Below are 19,473 nucleotides of genomic sequence, written 5' to 3'. Positions count from 1 at the left end.
TGTATACATATATGTATATATTTGTATAATATTTATATATGTATATATAAACATATACACATCACAAACAATTGAATTTTTTTAATAACATTTTTTTATGGACAATTTAAATATTGAACACATTCATGTTTGGCTTTTAATTAAACATTTAACACTATACAAACTAGAAATTGTTGACTTTATCTACACATCTAATTGTGTTAAGTTGCAAAATAGTACTCTCTTGTTCAGTATATATCAATACCTGTGTAATATTCGGCAAGAAAATATATATTTTTTGTAATTTTTCCTATTGTTTATTCAATTTAAAATAGTTAAATATATATTTTTTACTATTGTAAACTGTTTCAAATAATATTCTATACAAAAATTTACTGCCAGAAAGATAAATAGGCCTATTATTGCTTTGTTGTGATAAAATTTGATAATTAATTAAATGTAAATTAATAAAAATTATATAATTTTTTCATCTTTGACTAGATTTATAATATTTCATTTTTATTTATTTTCAGTAATAAAATAAATATATCTATATATATATATTTAACATAACAATTTTCAGTATTTATATATTGAAATATATATATATTTATATAATATTTTGTACAATAATATTTAAAATAACAATTGTTTGCTAATTATAGAATCCCTGACTTTGTCAAGATGTTTTAAGTAAAATATATTTAAAAGATGAACTTTTTTTTGATGAAAATTTACAACTTTTTTGTAGATTTTTACAAAGAGTGAACATTGATTATAACTTCTACTCAGAAGTAGAAATATGGTCTTTGTTAATTTAGGAATTACAATACAACAAAATATGTGTCCTGAAGTCATAAATAACATGAAAAAATATGTCACACTGCTGTAGGAGGAATATTCTGACATGGGATTTTGGTTTGTTGCACTTCTGGAGTGATGCTTTCACAGCATTTACTGTCTCTCCAAGGTGTGATCAAGAAAGTAAATCTCTGAAAAAATAAAGAAAAATAACCTATTATACATTAAAATTTAAGCTTCAAGACTTCTAGACATTCTATAAACCTATAGAAATCTTAAAAATTGAGATTATTAAGATCTCTAGATTCTAGAACATGTATGTAAAATGTATACTGTATTTTATATTTATACAGTCATTTTTAAAACAAAAGTTTATATATAATAACCTTTAAACAATGGCTTTTTTATGTTCTTATCAGTGGCCATTGTTCAGATGTTTGACTATATTCAGATTTATATACCTAATATTTTGTACATTAATATTCAATTGTTTGCCGATTACAGAATCTACGACTTCTCCATTATCTAGAGAATCTCTTGAATATAATTTATAATTTTAAGAAAGTATAGGAATCAAAACATTTCTTTGATTAAATTATATAAAAACTTTAAGATTTAACCTGTTTAAGTGTTCCGGGTGTGTGAAAAATTTGCCAAACTGCCATAATTGGTATACATAAAACAGACGAGGCTGAAATTGCCATTCCTAAAACGTTAGCCCATGTTGGATAAACGTAATCTTCGTAAGTCAACGGTTCGTAACTAGACAGACCATAAACTATAATAAACTGAAAATACAAAAGGAAAAGTTATTTACGAAATATTTTTTAAATACACGAATGAAAATATAAGTACAGATCTAACCAGAATAAAGAAGGGTGCTACAAACATCCAACAAAATTTCCACCATCTTCCAACTTCGAATCCTAACATTTCGTAAATATCTTGAGAGAACCGCTTAATACCTAATCAAATTATTAGTATACAGATTAAATTGAAACTATTTTAATTAATTAGTATGAATGTTATCGATGTAATTACCATAAATCCAAGAAACTGCAATAGCTTCGAAGAAAACTGCAAAAAGTATGGAATATCCTGCAGCGTATCTATCAAGTAACTGCACCACATAAGCACCACCCTTAAATATGTATTCAGAACGTTATAAAAATATCAAAAATATAGTTTTAAAATTGCTACAAATAACCATGCACACAGAATAATTATACTGTATTTGTAAGTTCTGCGCTGCGCCGCATCGACAATTTAGGGTCCTCGGATATAGCGCCAAATTTAAATTTCGATATTCTTACTACAGCGATGAGTTGATAAAAGATTGGTTTCGGACCCAGGCAATTGCCCTTTTTGCCTATAGGATAACGCCCCAGAATGTAAGGGTTAGTTTATTATTATTCATATTGACAAGGCCGTCGGGAGGGAGAAGCTGGGAATTTCTTTTTCCCTAAGGGGCAAAAAGGACACGCTCTATTCCAGGCCCCGTACCACGCTTTCGATGGCTCTGCATATTAACACGATGCTTATACATTACCTGAGCGCAGCTTGCCAAACCGATTATATAATAAAGCGTGAAGAGGCAAGCAACGAATAATTCCCTATTTTTCTTTAGTTTTGGATACTCGTCACTCAATGCTGTTATAATAGCTTCAGAACCACCAAACTGAAAGATAATTTGGATAATAATTTAGGAAATTACATAAAATATATCAAAATTATTTTAAAGAAACGTTACCGAGCTGTCCAGTCCAAGAGTTAAAAGCATAAGAAAGAATATAACAGCCCAAAATCCAGACCATGGCATTGTGGCTATGGCTTCTGGGTATACAATAAACACTAATCCTGGACCTGCAAGAGTTAAAATATACGTTTTAAATACGTTTTCTTGTAGAATTATTTTAAAATATTTCAATGTACCTTCGGTAGCCACGTCTTTTACTTCGACGTTTCCTTTTTGAGCCATGTAACCCAGGACAGAAAATATGACAAATCCAGATAAGAAACTGGTGGCACTATTCACTGCACTCGTTATCAGTGCATCCCTATAAATATATTTTAATTTTTACGATAGCATTCGGTAAAAAATAATTGTATAAAAAAGTTACCTGTAAACGTTGTTATGGAATTTGTTGTAACTGGCGAATGCTAAAAGAACACCAAATCCGGGTCCAAGTGAAAAGAAAACTTGAGTTGCGGCATCCACCCACACCTTAATTTGATTAAATTTTTAAATGTTTATTGTAAATTTTCTTCTAAAACTTGCTAAATAGAGTCTACAGAAGCATTTTAATAGTGATATTTTAAAATAAAGCAGACGAAAGCCACGTTCTGCACATCTACAGGATGTTCGTAAGCTTTTATACGTAGATCTTATTATGTAGTCACAGAATATGATCTATGTGAGTGTGATTAATTAACGCACGTATATTCCTCCACTCGTGTTAAAATATCTGATTTAATGTGAGTATGTGCACTACAAGCGCATTTATTCGGGTGTCTGTTTTGCATGGAGACTTTTGAATTATGTTGTAGAACAGTGTATAGTGATAAAATGTTGCCTAATTATAAAGATTAAAAATGTCAAGTTGTATGAAAATTAACTCGATAATTTCGATCCAAATTATCGGATTCTGCATTTCTGAGCATTTGATTTGTTAAAGCAGTCGAATTTAATTGCGTGTTTCATAGAAAATTACGTTATTTTTTTAATTTACGCAGAAAGTCTGTAACAAAACTCATAAAAAGTTTTGATTTAGTTGATGAAAATTAACGTCTAACATTAAAGGAGAATATATGATTTGTTAAATGATGCTTTTCCTCTAGAACAATGCATAATTATTGCTCTAGAACAATTCATACTTTTCCTCTAGAACAGTGATTCTCAAACTTTTTCGATCCACCGCCCTTTTTGTTCCATAAAGTTATACCCAACGCCCCCTAACCCATTTTCTCTTGTGTGAGAAAAGGATTGGAAATATTCTTAGGAAAACTTTTCTATGAATCTCACACTTTGTGCCCTTACTTTACATTGTTCTCATCATCTGGAAACCATTAAATGCAATGTTTCCTCTTATCATCCCCAATTTTACGTTTAATCACCGTTCAATACCCTGCCTCCAGCGCCCCTAGATCTATTCATCGCCAAGAAGGGGACGTTATTGCTTACTTTGAGAAACGCTGAGCTAAAATAAAAGTCAATGTGTTAGAAATATTCAAGTTGTGACCTTCAATAAAAAATAAAAAATATATAAAATGTCAACATTTTATATATATTCCGTCGAATTTTTATATATAGAATTTGTCTGCCGTCGCCCCTCTATATTTCCTTAACGCCCCCCAATTCTTTTTGAGCCTTCTACTGCCCCCCTGAAAGCCTCCAGCGCCCACAAGGGGGCGTTATCGCCCACTTTGAGAAACGCTGCTCTAGAACAATGCACAGTTTTTCTTTACAACAATGCATCTTTTCCTCTAGATAGTTTAGAAAACAATACATACTTTTCCTCTAAAACAATGCATAGTTTTTCCTTTATAACAATGCACGTTTGTCATCTTGAATGCATTCCCTTCCTCTTATTGCAATAGATTAAAAATCAGAAATGCAAACTCCTAAAAACGTTTATGGGTTTTAGAAATGGTTCATTCAGATTTAAACATTCTAGAATATTTGATTTATCTAGAATAATGTTCTTTAACCGATAAGTAATGAGCTCACGACTTACGCCAGGTCTCAAATATTAAGTAATTTTAAGTAAAACGTATGGAAAACACTCAGCGGAATTAATTTTTATCAATTAAGACTTACTTTTATTAACTGATTTTATTAACTTTTTTAAATTGGCCATTGATTAAATTAGTTTAATTTTAACACATAGGTAAGCAACAAGGAAACGTTACTGTTAAATGGCTCCATCTGTCGAAAGATTCGAGAAACTTTTAGACATTTTCTCCCATTCAAGCATGTTTAAAGTTGAAAAATAAATTTCTAATTTTTAAAAATTTTTAAATCAAGTACACGAATGACAAAATATGGAACTAAACAATCAAATGACTGAGATATTTTACGAGTAATAATCGCGTGGTTTTTTTTGCTGTACTTTACTGTATTCATCGCATCCAGTAAAATGACTCGTAATATAAAAATATATTAATACTTAGATTTATTATTTACATCTTATCAAGCAATTTTTATACGTAAAACGCGTATTTTGTAGATATGAAAATATTACTTACATTGGCATCAGCTAGTGCCGCAAAATTGGGTGTTAGATAAAATTTGATTCCTTCGGCAGCTCCCGGAAGAGTGATACCCCGAAAGAGAAGAATGAAGAGAACAACATAGGGAAAGAGTGCAGTGAACCACACTACCTTAAAATAGATGGATAGAGCTTATTATTTAGAATAACAAGCATTATTTTTATTCGCACATTAATGTAAGTTATATTATTCCTTACTCGTGTAGAAAATATATTATAAATTTAATTCTTTTTTCCATCTACTAGTGATCTGAACGAGGTATTTAAATTATATAGGGCACGATAAAATTCAAATGCTCATTTCTAATATGTAAAACGATATATTATGTGTAGAAAATTAGGAAAAGAATCAATCCATCATTTTCAGGAAGTGGCAAATTATCGGGAAGAGAAAAAAAGCAATGAATGGTAAATAAAATGAAAGAAGAGAATTGGCTGTCTAGAAGAAAAAGTCACATAATTACATAAATCCGGAAGATCAAGACATGGAAACTCACTCTCCCTTACTTCCTTCTCTTCTGACCAATTAAAACGCTTTAACGACATGCGGACTTCCCTCTCCTCTGCTGATGCCTCAGTTCTGAGCTTGAATACTCTTTCTCCTATTCACTCACACTCTAAAAACTTCTTCCAACTCGTCACGTGACCCTCGTCGAATATCTTCTCCTATTTTCCTCTCTATATATCCTCGTCCAGATAAAAAATATTTGTATCTTTTCCAGTAGATTTTTTTAAAAGTTTTCTTTAATTCAAAGCTTATTTTAAATAATATATATATTTATCTTAATATTTTGACATTTCTGAAAGGCTAAACTATATAAAAATGTATAAAGTAAGGAATAATATAGTGTTATATTTTATTAAAAATGATATAATTTAATGCTTAGTAAGCTTAAAAATAGCAAGTTATTTTAATACGTCTAATTTATTATATTTTTACAATTTATAATTATTAAAATACTAATTAAAAAATAATTTTAAGTAAAATCTACTTACTTTACCAGAAGTGGATATTCCTTTCCACAAACTAAAATAGCAAATGATATAAACAGCGAGGAGGCATAGAGCTATATCCCATTTTACAACACCTAAACCGTCTATACCTTGACTTTTATGTAATTCTAACACTGCTCGACTGAAAAAATAAATTAAATTTCTGTATTAATAAACGTAAAGGGTGGCCCAAAAGTCAGTTATTCAGTCAGCTAAGTTCTTAAACTAATCTAAATATATATCTCAGTTAACTGACTTTTTAGGCCATCCTCACAGTTTTTTTTTTAAATATCATAGTCTACTTCGTGAAGATACACAGTAAAACCTGTGTAAATCGGACTAGCACGGTACGGAATATTTTTTTTTCCAGTTTGGCAGGTTTCCGTTTTGAACAGGTTTTACTGTATTATAAAAAGTGGGCAATTTTGTGGTTTCGATCACTAGTGGGTCACCTACAGGAATTGTAACAGATGTTATCAGCTATCATTTGTCGGATTTTTCCACGTGGATTAGTTTTATGCCTGTCTACATGTAACGTTTTCTGGTTTTCTGGTGATGGATGGGTTTCTTCAGGACTTACTAACAAAATTTGATCGATTAATGAACTTTAAACCGCCTTTAATGCAACTTTACCCGTTCGTAGCGATTAAATTATGAAATCACTTTGTTAGCGTGCTTAAAAAATAGATCGAAGGCAGATTATAACCTTAATTTTTTAGATTAATCCATTATATTTATTTACGATTGAATCCATTGATCGAATTTCATACTTTTTCCAATCGTTTTTTTTAAAATAATTCAACTCTTTTTGTGATTGTAAATGTACTTTTATAGGTGAAAAAACAGACTTACTTGAAATATTCAGCTGCGGGTGAGCTTCTAGATTGATTTTTTGGAGAAGAAATGATGATTTCATTTTGGGTGAAGTTGGTATCGTTTGATAGAAATAACTGATAATCAAATTGTGATATATTATTGGATCCAGTCAGACTAGAATCAACTTCCATGCAATTATCTGTATTCCATTCGTTGTTACAGCTTGTCCAAGGCAATTGTTTTGTAAACGATGCGAAAAAGAAGTAGAGTGCCCATGCAATGATGATATTATAATAGAAATCCACGTATAAAGCTATGAGAACGACAGCGTATCCGACACCTAAATATGAAAATAATGATGTATAAATGAATATTTTCTAATTATAAGCTTATTCTACAATTAATACTGATTACAGAATTAATAATAATAAATAGCAAAAATGGTACTTCTTACTATAAAAACACTACGTCAAATTTGATTAAATAGTGTATAAGACATTAAAATTTAATTTTTTACAGATAATTTATTACGGATTTGTTAAATTTATATAAATACATCTTAAAGTATCCTTGTCTAGTATCCTCTAGGAATAAAGAATAGAAAATAATTTAGAAAAAATCCAGGAAAAGAGTTGCTTAACTTTCTCGGCAATATTTAAAATTCTGGTGGCTCCATCTCTTATGATATTTTATTTTAAAATATTTTTATATTCTTAACTATTATAAAATGGCAAAAACCTTAATTTTGAGGGTAGGTATGGGTTTTATAAAAAAAAAATTGTGAATGCTAATTACGAGTAAAATCGTCACCCTACTCGAGATACATACGACTCCCATTACCTCCCCACTCTCTCGACCTTTAACCACCAAAATTTAATATCATCAATCCCCGTAATACACAAACCACCCTGCAAAATTTCAGAAATTTTCGACAAAAACCACAATATTTATTAAGCTGCAAAGAGCTCACACACACAAGCATCCTTACATAAAGAAAACCCTGGAATTTTTTTGGAAGTAAAAATTGGATGTTATTCGGAGGGTAAATCTCGAAGGATAATTTAACAACAATAAACGTAAACGTGTCGAGAAAATTCCCTATCGGGGAATTGCTATTTAATTACTTAAAAGAGTAAAACGTAGCAATAGGAAAAAAAATCCTCCCTTTGGACAAGTCACATGATCGATATGGCTTTTCGAATTGATCCTCGCGCGTAAATGCGTTTTCGATCAGTGAAAAACCTGCCCTTTGAGCGTGGCATTCGAGGAGTTACAAGAAATTAACAGTTTAACTCGGAGCTTTTACAATAATCAAAGCGAAAGAGGGAAGCCATTTTTTTCCGATTTTTCTTTTATGAAGGAGGAAGAAATGTCACACGTGGATGAGCGTGAAATCTTATCGAAATTTAACTATAATGGACAAAAATCCGAACTGATTATGAAAGCTCGCGAGGAGATGAATAAACGACAAGTTATTTGGGTTAATCCTCTTAAGTTTTCCCAGCAAGATTTAGTGACGTTTAAGATAGGAAGCGTCCTATCATTAACCACCTGGGTGGAAAGTAAGGAACAGATTAATTCTTCGGTCGTTAGCTATCCAAAGTTCATATGTCACGTGGGACCAATAATGGCAATCCGTCCGTGACGGAAATATTTGATTTAATGACCAACTCGATCGACATTTTTAATGGCCGAGAACGAATTGATGATTGTAAAACGATAATAAAACTACTAACGAAGCAATTATCTTCGTTGAAAATATTCGATTCGTTGCGTTTCAGTTAAGAAATATTACTTAATAAAAATGGTAATTTATTTTTCGCTTACCTTTAAAAAGTGGTACTATCCTCCCCCAGCATGTAATGGCACCTTTCCTGTTATACTGTCCCAATGCCAGTTCCATAAAAAACAAAGGAATACCTCCTACCGAAAGCATGATCAAGTAGGGTATAAGAAAAGCTCCTAAAAATAAATTATGTTTTATAAAAAGTATGTACGAAATAGTATCAGAAAAATGTTTAATTTTTGCTTATACTTTGTAATATTTAACATCGTGTGTATCTAGAACAGTGTGACTTTTATAATATTGCAAACTCTGGAGTGTAGTGAAAGCCAGCAATACGCTTCTAGGAGAATTGATGCATTATAATTTTATGGTACCCAGGCAATTTGAATTAGGAGGTTCCACGTACAGTGTTAAGAAGGTCGAATTAGAATGTACTGTATATATCCCTGTAAACTGTGTAAGTAGCCATTAGTACTTGGATGAAGAGTAAACTCTAGAAAAGTGTATACATACTATGACAAATCTTTCTTCATTACAATTATATATTAATTATCATAATTTNTAAATAGTTGTTAAGTATAAAATCAGTATTGGATAGTTTAAGCTATGTCTTGACTTGGAAAGACACCTGTTTTCGGTAGATAAAAGTTTCTTCATGAAAAATGCATTAAGTCTACAAGAAAAGTTGTTGTGACTCTCTCGATTTATAAGAACAACAAAACTGAATCCAGAAATAAGATGTTTTTGACATTAGAACCACCTTCCTAATGTTTTTATTATTCTATTCACAACACTTTTCATTCTATACTGTTATACTACCAATACAGTATGTGGATCTATACATGAAAAATCCAATACTAAAATTTCTAAATGTTATATAATATTTACATAATATATAAAAAAATTTATTTTTCTTTAATAATATATCACGATATAGGAAAATTATATAACAATAAAATGACAATCATAAGTGATTGTCCTGAGAAAATCAATACTTTTACCATAACAGTAAAGACACGAAAATGGATAAAATAAAAAAAGTACTTAATATTTTATTCCTAAATTTGATTATTTAACTCTTATTTTAATGTATTTTCATAAATTTAAATTTGTTTCTATAAATACTAAAGATAATTTGTAGTTTCTATATAAAAATCTTTCGTCCATTTTTTTTTGGAAAATGTATAATTTTAAGCACCAAAAAACGTGCTCATATTAAATATTCACACTTGTCAAACACTTTTAGTAGTTTAATAATTTCACAGAGTTTGATTTTTCGCTACACTCCTATGACTTTGCTTAATACGTGACACGAAAAATGACGGATGAGGTACAATTAATTCAAATATTTTCAATAAATTTAACAATATTTGGATTCCTGATCATTCTTCACTTTATTCTAATAACTCTTCGTACTCATACACAATTAAATACTATTTTATCGAGCAGTTAATTTGTAGACTCGATATATATCGATCAGTTCGACTGCAAATTCAAAAGTTTTAGTGACTATATACTAAAGTAATCTATAAAGAGAGTAACAAGATTTAATAAGAGATTAAGTAAGTAGTATGTAGAATTACATAAAATTTTATAAAATATGCAGTTTTTAATAACAAAAAACTTTGTTTTCACCTTTAGATCAATTGAAATTAATATACCAGCGCATGATTATAAGATAATGAAGATGTGATGATGAGGATTATATAAAAATGATGAGAGAGAAAAATAGCTTGATAAAAAGTATTTTTCTATAATATTTTCTTTATTTTTATTAGCAATTGAAACAAGTAAAGTCAATAAGAATATAAATTTATAAAATAGTAATGAATATATAAAGCATATTTCATTAATATTTGCATAATTAAAATTTCATTTGGAAAATTTTAATAATTCATTCAGACAATAATATTGATAATAAATAATTTCATTTGGTTTGCATAATTTACTTTTCTTCCATTAATTAAAAATCTATTAATTGTCATTCTGTTAATTAATTACTTGGCAAATATAATAGTCATTTATGTCCTTTATTCTATAAAAGTTTCAACAAACTTATCAAGAAAATAAATTATTTTAAATTATAAATGAACATCAATTAATATTTAAAAACTATTATATGTAGATTTAAAAAAAATTACCTGAATATAAATTAATATAAAATAGTTTTTTTTTCACCTTTTCGGCTTAAAAAATTGAAAATTTAATGTGACCTTGCAAATAAATGAAGATAGATTTATAAGAGATTAAAAACTGTTCAGATTCTTATTAATTCATTGAAATATTTTTAAAAATTTAATGATTTATTGTTAATTGATTGAAATATTAATAGTAAAATTGTCACTTATTAATTTAAACAAAAGCATTTTGTGATGGAAAACATCTTTCTGAAACTGATACTCAATTGTCAATAGATAAATATTGTTATTTTATAATATTGAAATATAATAACATGCATAATTGAAAGTTAATATTTAAAAATTGTTCTGGTTATTGTTATTATTATTAGCTTATAACTGAAAAGCTTTAAGCTATCTATAAAAATTTTAATATTTTATAACACAGAGTGGTTCAAAAGTTAGTCTAACTCTGTTGCTTGCAAACAATTTAGTAACTTGTGAAACTATGTTAAAGCATTGTAATTCAGGTATTTAACAAGAATTATATTGGACATTTATATATAAAATAGTTTAATTTTTGATACTATTGCATAGAATTTCATACAAAAGCTTTATCGATGAGATGTAGGACAATATGAAAAATTACACTTCAAAGAAGACACCGAAATTTATATTCTCCACACTTTCACATTATTAATTAAATTAATTAAAAATAATAAAAATTCAAAAAGTTTAATTATTATCTGCAATATATACAAGTGATTGTCTTATCATTATTAATATAACAAAGGTTTAATAATTAACATAATATATATAATATTATTATATAAAATATTATTCTAGATATAAAAGAAGAACATTTTGAAATATATTTAGTGCCAATAATTATCTCGAAATTAAATAATTTTGAATCCATAATTTTTAATTTAATTCCATTGTATCTACACAAACTTCATTTATTTTGTAATCTAGATAAAAAGGCAATACTTAGTAAATATAATTTTCTAAATTATTTAATAAATTATTGGAATATTTAACAGAAAGTTTAATTTATTTATTTACTTTCTTCCAAACAATAACAGAATATTGTTATATAATGTTATTAAATAAAATTTATAACTTAAGCTTATGTAATGTTGAAATTTAAAACTAATTTATTATATTATTTATAAGTTCTAAAATTTTGTAAATTATTTATTTAACACTAGGTTATATTAACGGATATGAATAAATAAATGAAAATTATTATAAAATTTAAATTTAGTATAATTTTTAAAATTATATAAATTCTTCATGCGGGATGTTTGGAGAGGTAGTGACAATAATTTTACAGAGTGTTGTAGAGGCATGGCGATTCAAAAATATCTTATAAACACAATCCTTCAAACACATTGTTTTATAAGTAGGAGGGGTTAAAGTTCAGATTAGCTATTCCTTAAGATGCTGCTCTGCAAAGACACACAAGCGATGAGGAAAAGCTTCAATGTCGCTGCTCTTCATCTTCAGTGCTGTACTAAAATATCAAGAAATCAAGCGAACTCTACATTTTTGCATTAACTTAAGGTAAAGAAATATTTTAATATATATATCAGACCCTAGCTTTTTCTCTCAGTCCCTATATACTGTATAGTAATATATGGACTGAGAGACAAAGCCAGACAATCACAAATATTTACCAAAACCAGACAATTACAAAATGTTTAATTTATATCACTTCTGTATCATTTTACGTAAAGTATTTTTGGGGATCTATGTGTATATGGCTAGACCAAATGGCCTTCTCTACATAGATTCGTGTGTGTGCGTGTATATCAGTATCTATTATTTACTGTATATATTTTAAATAATACTAACACTGTAACTAATTTATCAGCCTGTAAACTTGAATATATTGTTAAAGACATTTAAATTACATGTACATTCGCCAAATACTTGTGAAAAGTATTATATCAGTATTGTTAAGTGTTTAAAGCACTATATTGTTGTATATGATTAAAAAGTTTTAAAGTAATTTTTAATGTATATTTTATGATATATATACAAAAAAATAAGTGATAAAAATTAGTAAATTAAATAGTTGTTAAGTATAAAATCAGTATTGGATAGTTTAAGCTATGTCTTGACTTGGAAAGACACCTGTTTTCGGTAGATAAAAGTTTCTTCATGAAAAATGCATTAAGTCTACAAGAAAAGTTGTTGTGACTCTCTCGATTTATAAGAACAACAAAACTGAATCCAGAAATAAGATGTTTTTGACATTAGAACCACCTTCCTAATGTTTTTATTATTCTATTCACAACACTTTTCATTCTATACTGTTATACTACCAATACAGTATGTGGATCTATACATGAAAAATCCAATACTAAAATTTCTAAATGTTATATAATATTTACATAATATATAAAAAAATTTATTTTTCTTTAATAATATATCACGATATAGGAAAATTATATAACAATAAAATGACAATCATAAGTGATTGTCCTGAGAAAATCAATACTTTTACCATAACAGTAAAGACACGAAAATGGATAAAATAAAAAAAGTACTTAATATTTTATTCCTAAATTTGATTATTTAACTCTTATTTTAATGTATTTTCATAAATTTAAATTTGTTTCTATAAATACTAAAGATAATTTGTAGTTTCTATATAAAAATCTTTCGTCATTTTTTTTTGGAAAATGTATAATTTTAAGCACCAAAAAACATGCTCATATTAAATATTCACACTTGTCAAACACTTTTAGTAGTTTAATAATTTCACAGAGTTTGATTTTTCGCTACACTCCTATGACTTTGCTTAATACGTGACACGAAAAATGACGGATGAGGTACAAGAAGAATACTGTTGATTGTCTCATCAATTTTCCAAAATGATCGAAACAAGAAACAAAAACATTATCAGCCATTAAATGACTATAATGTATATTTATTAATTTAAAGTGTATATATATATATTTATATACACTGTATATAGGCCTAATTGGTTTTTTTAATGACACTAATGTATTCGTCCTGATCCGAATGACTGTTGATGAATGCAATTTCTGAGAAACTGATATTTTAAGCAACAAAATTTCATTAATACATACATAAATAACACATTTTAACTCTTTAAATCAAATATATTTACTGGTTTTTATATATATTTTATTAAATATACAGTAAATAAATTTTTATCTTTGTTTATCCTTTTACAGATAAAGCATGGTGTTAAGTAAGGAAGAACGAGTTCAAATGATTTTAATGGTAGGAGCCCGTAATCAATATGAAGTTGACGAAGAATTTAACCATCAAAATAACGAATTTATTCCTCCTTACTTGACGCCATGCTTTTATCTGTAAAAGAATAAATATCAACATAACTCCCATTGTTCTAGACTTAAGGGACACCACGTATACAATATGCATACAGAAGAATGTTCCGCAAAATAGAGACAATAATTTATAGCGTGTTCTAAAGGCCTAGAGGACCCGAAAATGTTCATAAGCACTACCATTCAAAGATATTGTTTCAACGCTACAAGAGGTTAAATGAGATTTTATAAATTAAACTTCGTTCTTAGTAGTCCTTATCTTGCTGGATCGTATAATACAACTAAAATTGAGTATTATTAATAAATATTAGTAATCTTTAATGGCTAAGCATTCAAACCTCGGATTAGCGCCATCCCTTTTTTTCGCCTTTGATATCGGCAGTATATCGAATATGGCTCTAAAGTAAAGTTGCCAAAAGGTTGTGCTTCCGGAAGTATTTTCTAAAGGAAAGTGACCGTTATTTACGCGAAAAACCCCGGTATACTCCACGTGGCCAGCCTGTTGATCGGGAGGGGAACCCAACCGGTTTGCAATGTAAAATCGTGCATTTAGTACATTTAAAGATGTTGAAAAGTCTTCTCTATTCAGATCATCTCTATCGAGGAAGATCCATTCAGAGTATCCGTTGGTGCTTCACGAAATTCGCACTATCGAGGAGGGCACTATATAGGGGTTTGTATAAATGATATTATATAATGAATAGTCCTTTATAATGTCCTTATAAGTAGACTTCAACTATTGGCATTTCAGTACGGACATCCTGGATAATGATAGTTCTTAATTGATTGAGTATTACAGACAATTGTGATTGTAAATTCGGTATTTATTTAATAAATACAGTGTAACGTAATTCGTTCTCATTTTTAATAAACTAAATTGTAGTGTGGAGTTGTATAACCCTAGAATTTATTAAAAGTAGAAAGTATTTTTGAATCCCCGAGGCTGTTAGTCGACTTCTTAGCGATAACATTTGTAAAAAGTTTGTCCATTCGAGCTCGAATTTTTTCAAATGAACGTAATATGCTCCAACGAAGCCTTTCGATTCATGTTAAAAGCTCCATTGGAATTATTTAATATTATATACATTCTTTAAATCTGTTTGAAATTTACTAAATTAAAAAGTCCTTCCATTGAACTCTTGTTAAAAGAACAAGACAGAAAATGTTTTTCACTTTCAGTTAAGTATATAAAAAAAAAAAAATGCAAAATATACAGGGCTGTCCAAAAGTCAATTAACCGAGATATTTTTCTACGGATCGTGAGGACTTTCTAGGGAAAATTGGCTCGATATTTAGGTGTTAAATACGAAACTCCGCGTGGTCACTTCGTTAGTAAGATACGAACCAGTGACCAGTATTCAGTACCCATTTGGCCACTGATTTTAACTGTACTTAAAATTTATATATATATTTCGGTTAACTGACTTTTGTACCACTTGTATTTTACAGTAAATAAATGTTTTAAAATGATTCTTCATTTTACGGTGAATTTTACAACTTTTTACTTTAAAAAGTATGGAAATGAGTGTGAATTTCTTTTATTTTTTAAATTTTCTTTTTAAAAATATAATATAAAAACACTTTGGTATAGATTTAATAATGAAAATTGTCCATATTAGGTTAAAAAAAACCACAAAAACTCAAGGGATTTAAATAAAAAAAGAAAGTGGCTTGAAATGCGAATATTTTAAATGATTCGAAAACAAATTTTGTGGATTTAAATACTGTATATAATATTATAATCATAGTCAAGTTTATTTAAATTCTTTCAAAGAATTTCCATTTGAGAAAACGTTTTGTTCACTCGAATTTGTCACGAGTGAACTAAAATTCGGTGTGGAGTTCGATAGAAAAAATCAAAAAAGTAAAAAATTGTAGTCGTTTTTATTGCGTGTGGTTTATAGATTTATTTCTTAAAAGTTTTATTGCATTTTCGAAGCATTTTATTGCTTTAAAAATAGAAATGAATGCGTGAAATCATCACTATTGACCTCAAATACCTTAAAAAATGTACATAATTATTTAGATTTAAATCGCTTTAAATATAAAATAACGAATCTAATCTACAAGCTGGCAAAGGTTACATTAAATAATTATAATTATAATCCCGTTTAATAAATTATAATTTAATTAAAAGCATAAAAAGTGTTTCTTCTCAAAAAAAGATTCTCAATCGGTAGATCGCGTACCCCGAACGAAGTTACAAATCGTATTGTTGGCTCGACTCGAAATAATAAAGGTTGAGAAGTTAATAAAAAATTCTTAATTAAAACGAAATTAAACGATCAAAATTGCTTTAAAGTATAACTTTTTAATAATTAAATAAACATATACTTTATTTAAAATAAAATTTGATATTTTAAACAATAAATTTTAATAACAGAATTGTTAAAGATAATTTTTGATGGGATGACAGTTACTTAAGTCTAACTTCCGGAATAATTTAATGTTCTTTATAAGTTTCGTATGTATTAATTAGAAGAGGGAAACAGGAAATTTAAATTGTCAGAAAATAATTCAGTTTACAAAAGATTTTACATAGGAATAAATGTTTAAATTAGTAACTTTTATATATTTTAAACTGTGATTCGATTATTTTTGAGGCATTGAACAATGGTTTTTATTAAAAAAAATAAGTTATAGATGCCAAATAACTTTGCATATTACGTGTTAAACATTATTTCTCTAATTAAATAGCTCAAACTAGCCCCCAATTTTTACAACAGATGATAAAAAATTACACTTTATTCTCCTTAATTTTTGAATTAAATAATAAAAATTACACTTCATTTCTTACGTTAATTTCCATAGGAAATGATAAAATTTACACGTTTTAAATATTTATTTTCCCATTTTGTTTATTCTTTTCATCTATGGTAATGATGTAAAAAATATGTCTGATCAAAATTTAACCAAGGACATATATGTAATAATTTACTCTATTATCTTCTCTATGATATTCTACTGTTATCCTTGATCACATATAATTCTTGATTAAATATAAATTAAAATTAAGTAAATATAAATCATTGATAAAAGTTAAAAGAACATTTTTTACTGTTTTTACAATGGATTTTTTAAAATGTAAAACACGAGTTATATGGCTAAAAATTGATAATTTTGACGTCTCATTCTTCAGAATTTTAGTGAAATTTAATAATAAATTATTTTTATAGATTTAAATGATAATTTTTATAATAAAATTTATCATTATTTCATGTTTATATTTATCCAAAAACACTAAAATCTAACAAATAAAGATAATTTTTAGTTACAAAAGTTGCTCAAGTTTATTCTTATTTTTGCCAGTAATTTGCATAAAGTTTGTAAGTTTTTCCTCCTCATAAAATTTAATATAATATAGTGTTTTTTGCATAAATTTCTTTAAGATATTCTTCACTTGCAACATAGAAAAAATATATTATTTTCGTGTTTAAATATTTATCAAATTTGATTGTTTTTTTTAATAAAAATTTTTTCTATATAATAAATTTATATTTACACTTTAATTAATTTCTATCTCTGCAAATAACGGGGCAATTATTTAATTAATTAACCTATTGACTTATAGAGAAAAAAATCCTCAAAACTTCTTACATTGTAAACATTTACTGTATTTATTTAATGCATATGGAAATCTGTATAATAATTAACATATTTATGACATACCTCCACCATTTTTATAGCAAAGATAAGGAAATCTCCAGACATTTGCTAAATCGACTGCAAATCCGATGACAGAAAGTAGAAAATCCACTTTTTTATTCCAAGTTTCGCGATTCTCTTCTTGTCCATCTACTTCAGTTTGTGGTGCGGAACCATCTTCTTTATTTTCCATCTTTAATTCACTTTAATTATTTTTTAAAAATAAAAAATCTTATTATCATGTCCAAGCTGCGAAAGTAGAGAAAAGAGATCCATGAACACAATAATCACGTGTGGAGCTACAAGTGACGTCTTGCCAGACAACTGTACTGAGAATGCGCAGATACACTCCCTGACATCGTGTCCAAGAATTACTATCACCTCGCATCCCTCTCTTAACAAAACTCTCTCTTAAATTTGTTATTTCAGAGAATTAGAGGTCAATATCATTGGCTTCACGCTCACTTACATTATAATTTTGTGAATTATCATCGTTTAAGCTCGTGTGAAAAGAAGTGTTAGAACTAATTCGGTTGTAAGAAACTTCAAAAAATCAATAGCCAGTTGTAAAACTGTTCAGGCTCTGAGGACAGTGGCGCGTTATATCTTCATGGGGCCCGGGCGAATTTGAATTACAGGTCCCGTCTACAGCGTTGACTTCAGACATTTTTCTTCGGAGGAATGTTTTTGGAGAAATATTTTTTGTTTATAAAAGATTAGTTTAGGACCTCCATCAACAAAGGGCCCAGGCAATTACACTTTTTTTCAATTGGATAAAGCTCCACTGTCTGAGAGCTGTCGAGAAATCGTATGGGGCCCGGGGAAGAGAGGGCCTTTTCTCTTTAGCGAGCCCTTTTACCTTTTTTCTTTATTAATCTTATTTTTTGTTAGTAAAATAACATTAATTTATAGAGGTAGCTCCCATTTTTCAGGGAAAAATTCCCCACTTTCCCCTCTCAAAGGCCCCACTCTGATGTAATGAAAGTGTACATTAATCTACACTTGCAATTGCATAAATTTAATGAAAATACTTGTACATTACAATAAAAATGTGACGAAAGTAGTGTACAAGTATTCCATTTCATAATATTATCTGTAGAGTAATTTTTGAGGTTCCTTACAACAAAATTTCAGTCCTTATACTCATCTTACACGTAAACAAGAAAGTTCAAATTCTTTTAAGCTCTGTACATTAACCCATTCATGCTAAAGTGGTATAATTTAAGAACGCGAAGAGGCATCTTTACCTGAATTGTAAAGTCGACTCAATTAAGAAATTATGTCGACTAACAACAGGAAGAAATTGTTAAGAATGTGCGAAGGACATTTTCACTTACTTTACATCCTGTACATTGTTGTAAAGTATATAATTTTTTAGGTAATAAAAATAAAACACCAGGCATTTAATCGTAATTATCGAATTAGGGAGATTATTCACCTCTAGACTCTAGCCACATTTTCTTTTCTTATTTTTTTGCATAAAAAAAACAGTTTAAAATTCAACTTTTTTAAAATAAATTACGTATTTAATAAACTTTAGATTTGTATATAAACTAATTTAGTATCATAATTTAATTCCAAAAAAATGGGGAAAATTTCTTTAAAAAAATACATTAAAGTATTTTATTTTTATCAAAAATAATATCGCTCAATAGGGAAGCGAGCTTTTATGTTTAATAAGGATGTAAATGGAGCTCATAACACATAGTAAAACATATTCGCATNTTTTCTTTAAAAAAGTC

The 19,473-nt window shown here is 28.2% G+C and overlaps 1 protein-coding gene and 1 long non-coding RNA gene across 5 annotated transcripts in view; one reads left to right on the top strand and one right to left on the bottom strand.

The window, feature by feature from the left end:
- LOC111640707 overlaps nucleotides 1–5,851 on the top strand; it is a 10,765-nt gene extending 4,914 nt beyond the window's left edge. Inside the window, exons 2-4 of one of the 3 annotated variants that reach the window (XR_002759314.1) lie at nucleotides 4,668–4,923; nucleotides 5,007–5,225; nucleotides 5,295–5,851. This is a non-coding gene — a long non-coding RNA (uncharacterized LOC111640707). Of the gene's footprint in view, nucleotides 1–4,203; nucleotides 4,924–5,006; nucleotides 5,226–5,294 lie in introns of those variants that run through there. The other 2 variants (XR_002759310.1, XR_002759318.1) reach the window with 2 other exon arrangements.
- LOC111640475 (sodium-dependent dopamine transporter-like) lies at nucleotides 627–18,029 on the bottom strand. Of its 2 annotated transcripts, XM_023386584.1 has the most exons (13): nucleotides 17,756–18,029; nucleotides 8,685–8,819; nucleotides 6,894–7,197; nucleotides 6,045–6,183; nucleotides 5,026–5,160; nucleotides 2,901–3,004; nucleotides 2,713–2,837; nucleotides 2,531–2,643; nucleotides 2,330–2,458; nucleotides 1,822–1,921; nucleotides 1,645–1,745; nucleotides 1,401–1,568; nucleotides 627–971 (listed from the first exon to the last, which is right to left on the bottom strand). In XM_023386584.1, the coding sequence occupies exons 1-13, from the start codon at nucleotides 17,922–17,924 to the stop codon at nucleotides 858–860; spliced, it is 1,836 nt and encodes a 611-aa protein (XP_023242352.1). In that variant the 5' UTR covers nucleotides 17,925–18,029; the 3' UTR covers nucleotides 627–857. The 2 variants fall into 2 exon arrangements, with proteins under 2 accessions (XP_023242352.1, XP_023242276.1); XM_023386508.1 differs by having other exon boundaries at nucleotides 2,531–2,837.
- Nucleotides 18,030–19,473: the final 1,444 nt, after the last annotated feature.

The sequence above is a fragment of the Centruroides sculpturatus genome, unplaced genomic scaffold, assembly GCF_000671375.1.
Source record: "Centruroides sculpturatus isolate CEXI.00-Female unplaced genomic scaffold, Cexi_2.0 scaffold59, whole genome shotgun sequence".
Lineage (NCBI taxonomy): Eukaryota > Metazoa > Arthropoda > Arachnida > Scorpiones > Buthidae > Centruroides > Centruroides sculpturatus.
The sequence above is the reverse complement of the archived record's forward strand: the minus strand, read 5'-3'. Positions and strand labels throughout refer to the sequence as shown.

Bases quoted from the DNA above. Each gene is read 5' to 3' on its own strand.
- LOC111640475 (XM_023386508.1), bottom strand. From the start codon at position 17,924: ATGGAAAATAAAGAAGATGGTTCCGCACCACAAACTGAAGTAGATGGA. The intron at 1,922-2,329 runs GTAATGTATAAG...TACATATTTAAG, and splicing joins GTTTGGCAAGCTGCGCTCAG to GGTGGTGCTTATGTGGTGCA. The intron at 1,569-1,644 runs GTTAGATCTGTA...TTGTATTTTCAG, and splicing joins TAGCACCCTTCTTTATTCTG to TTTATTATAGTTTATGGTCT.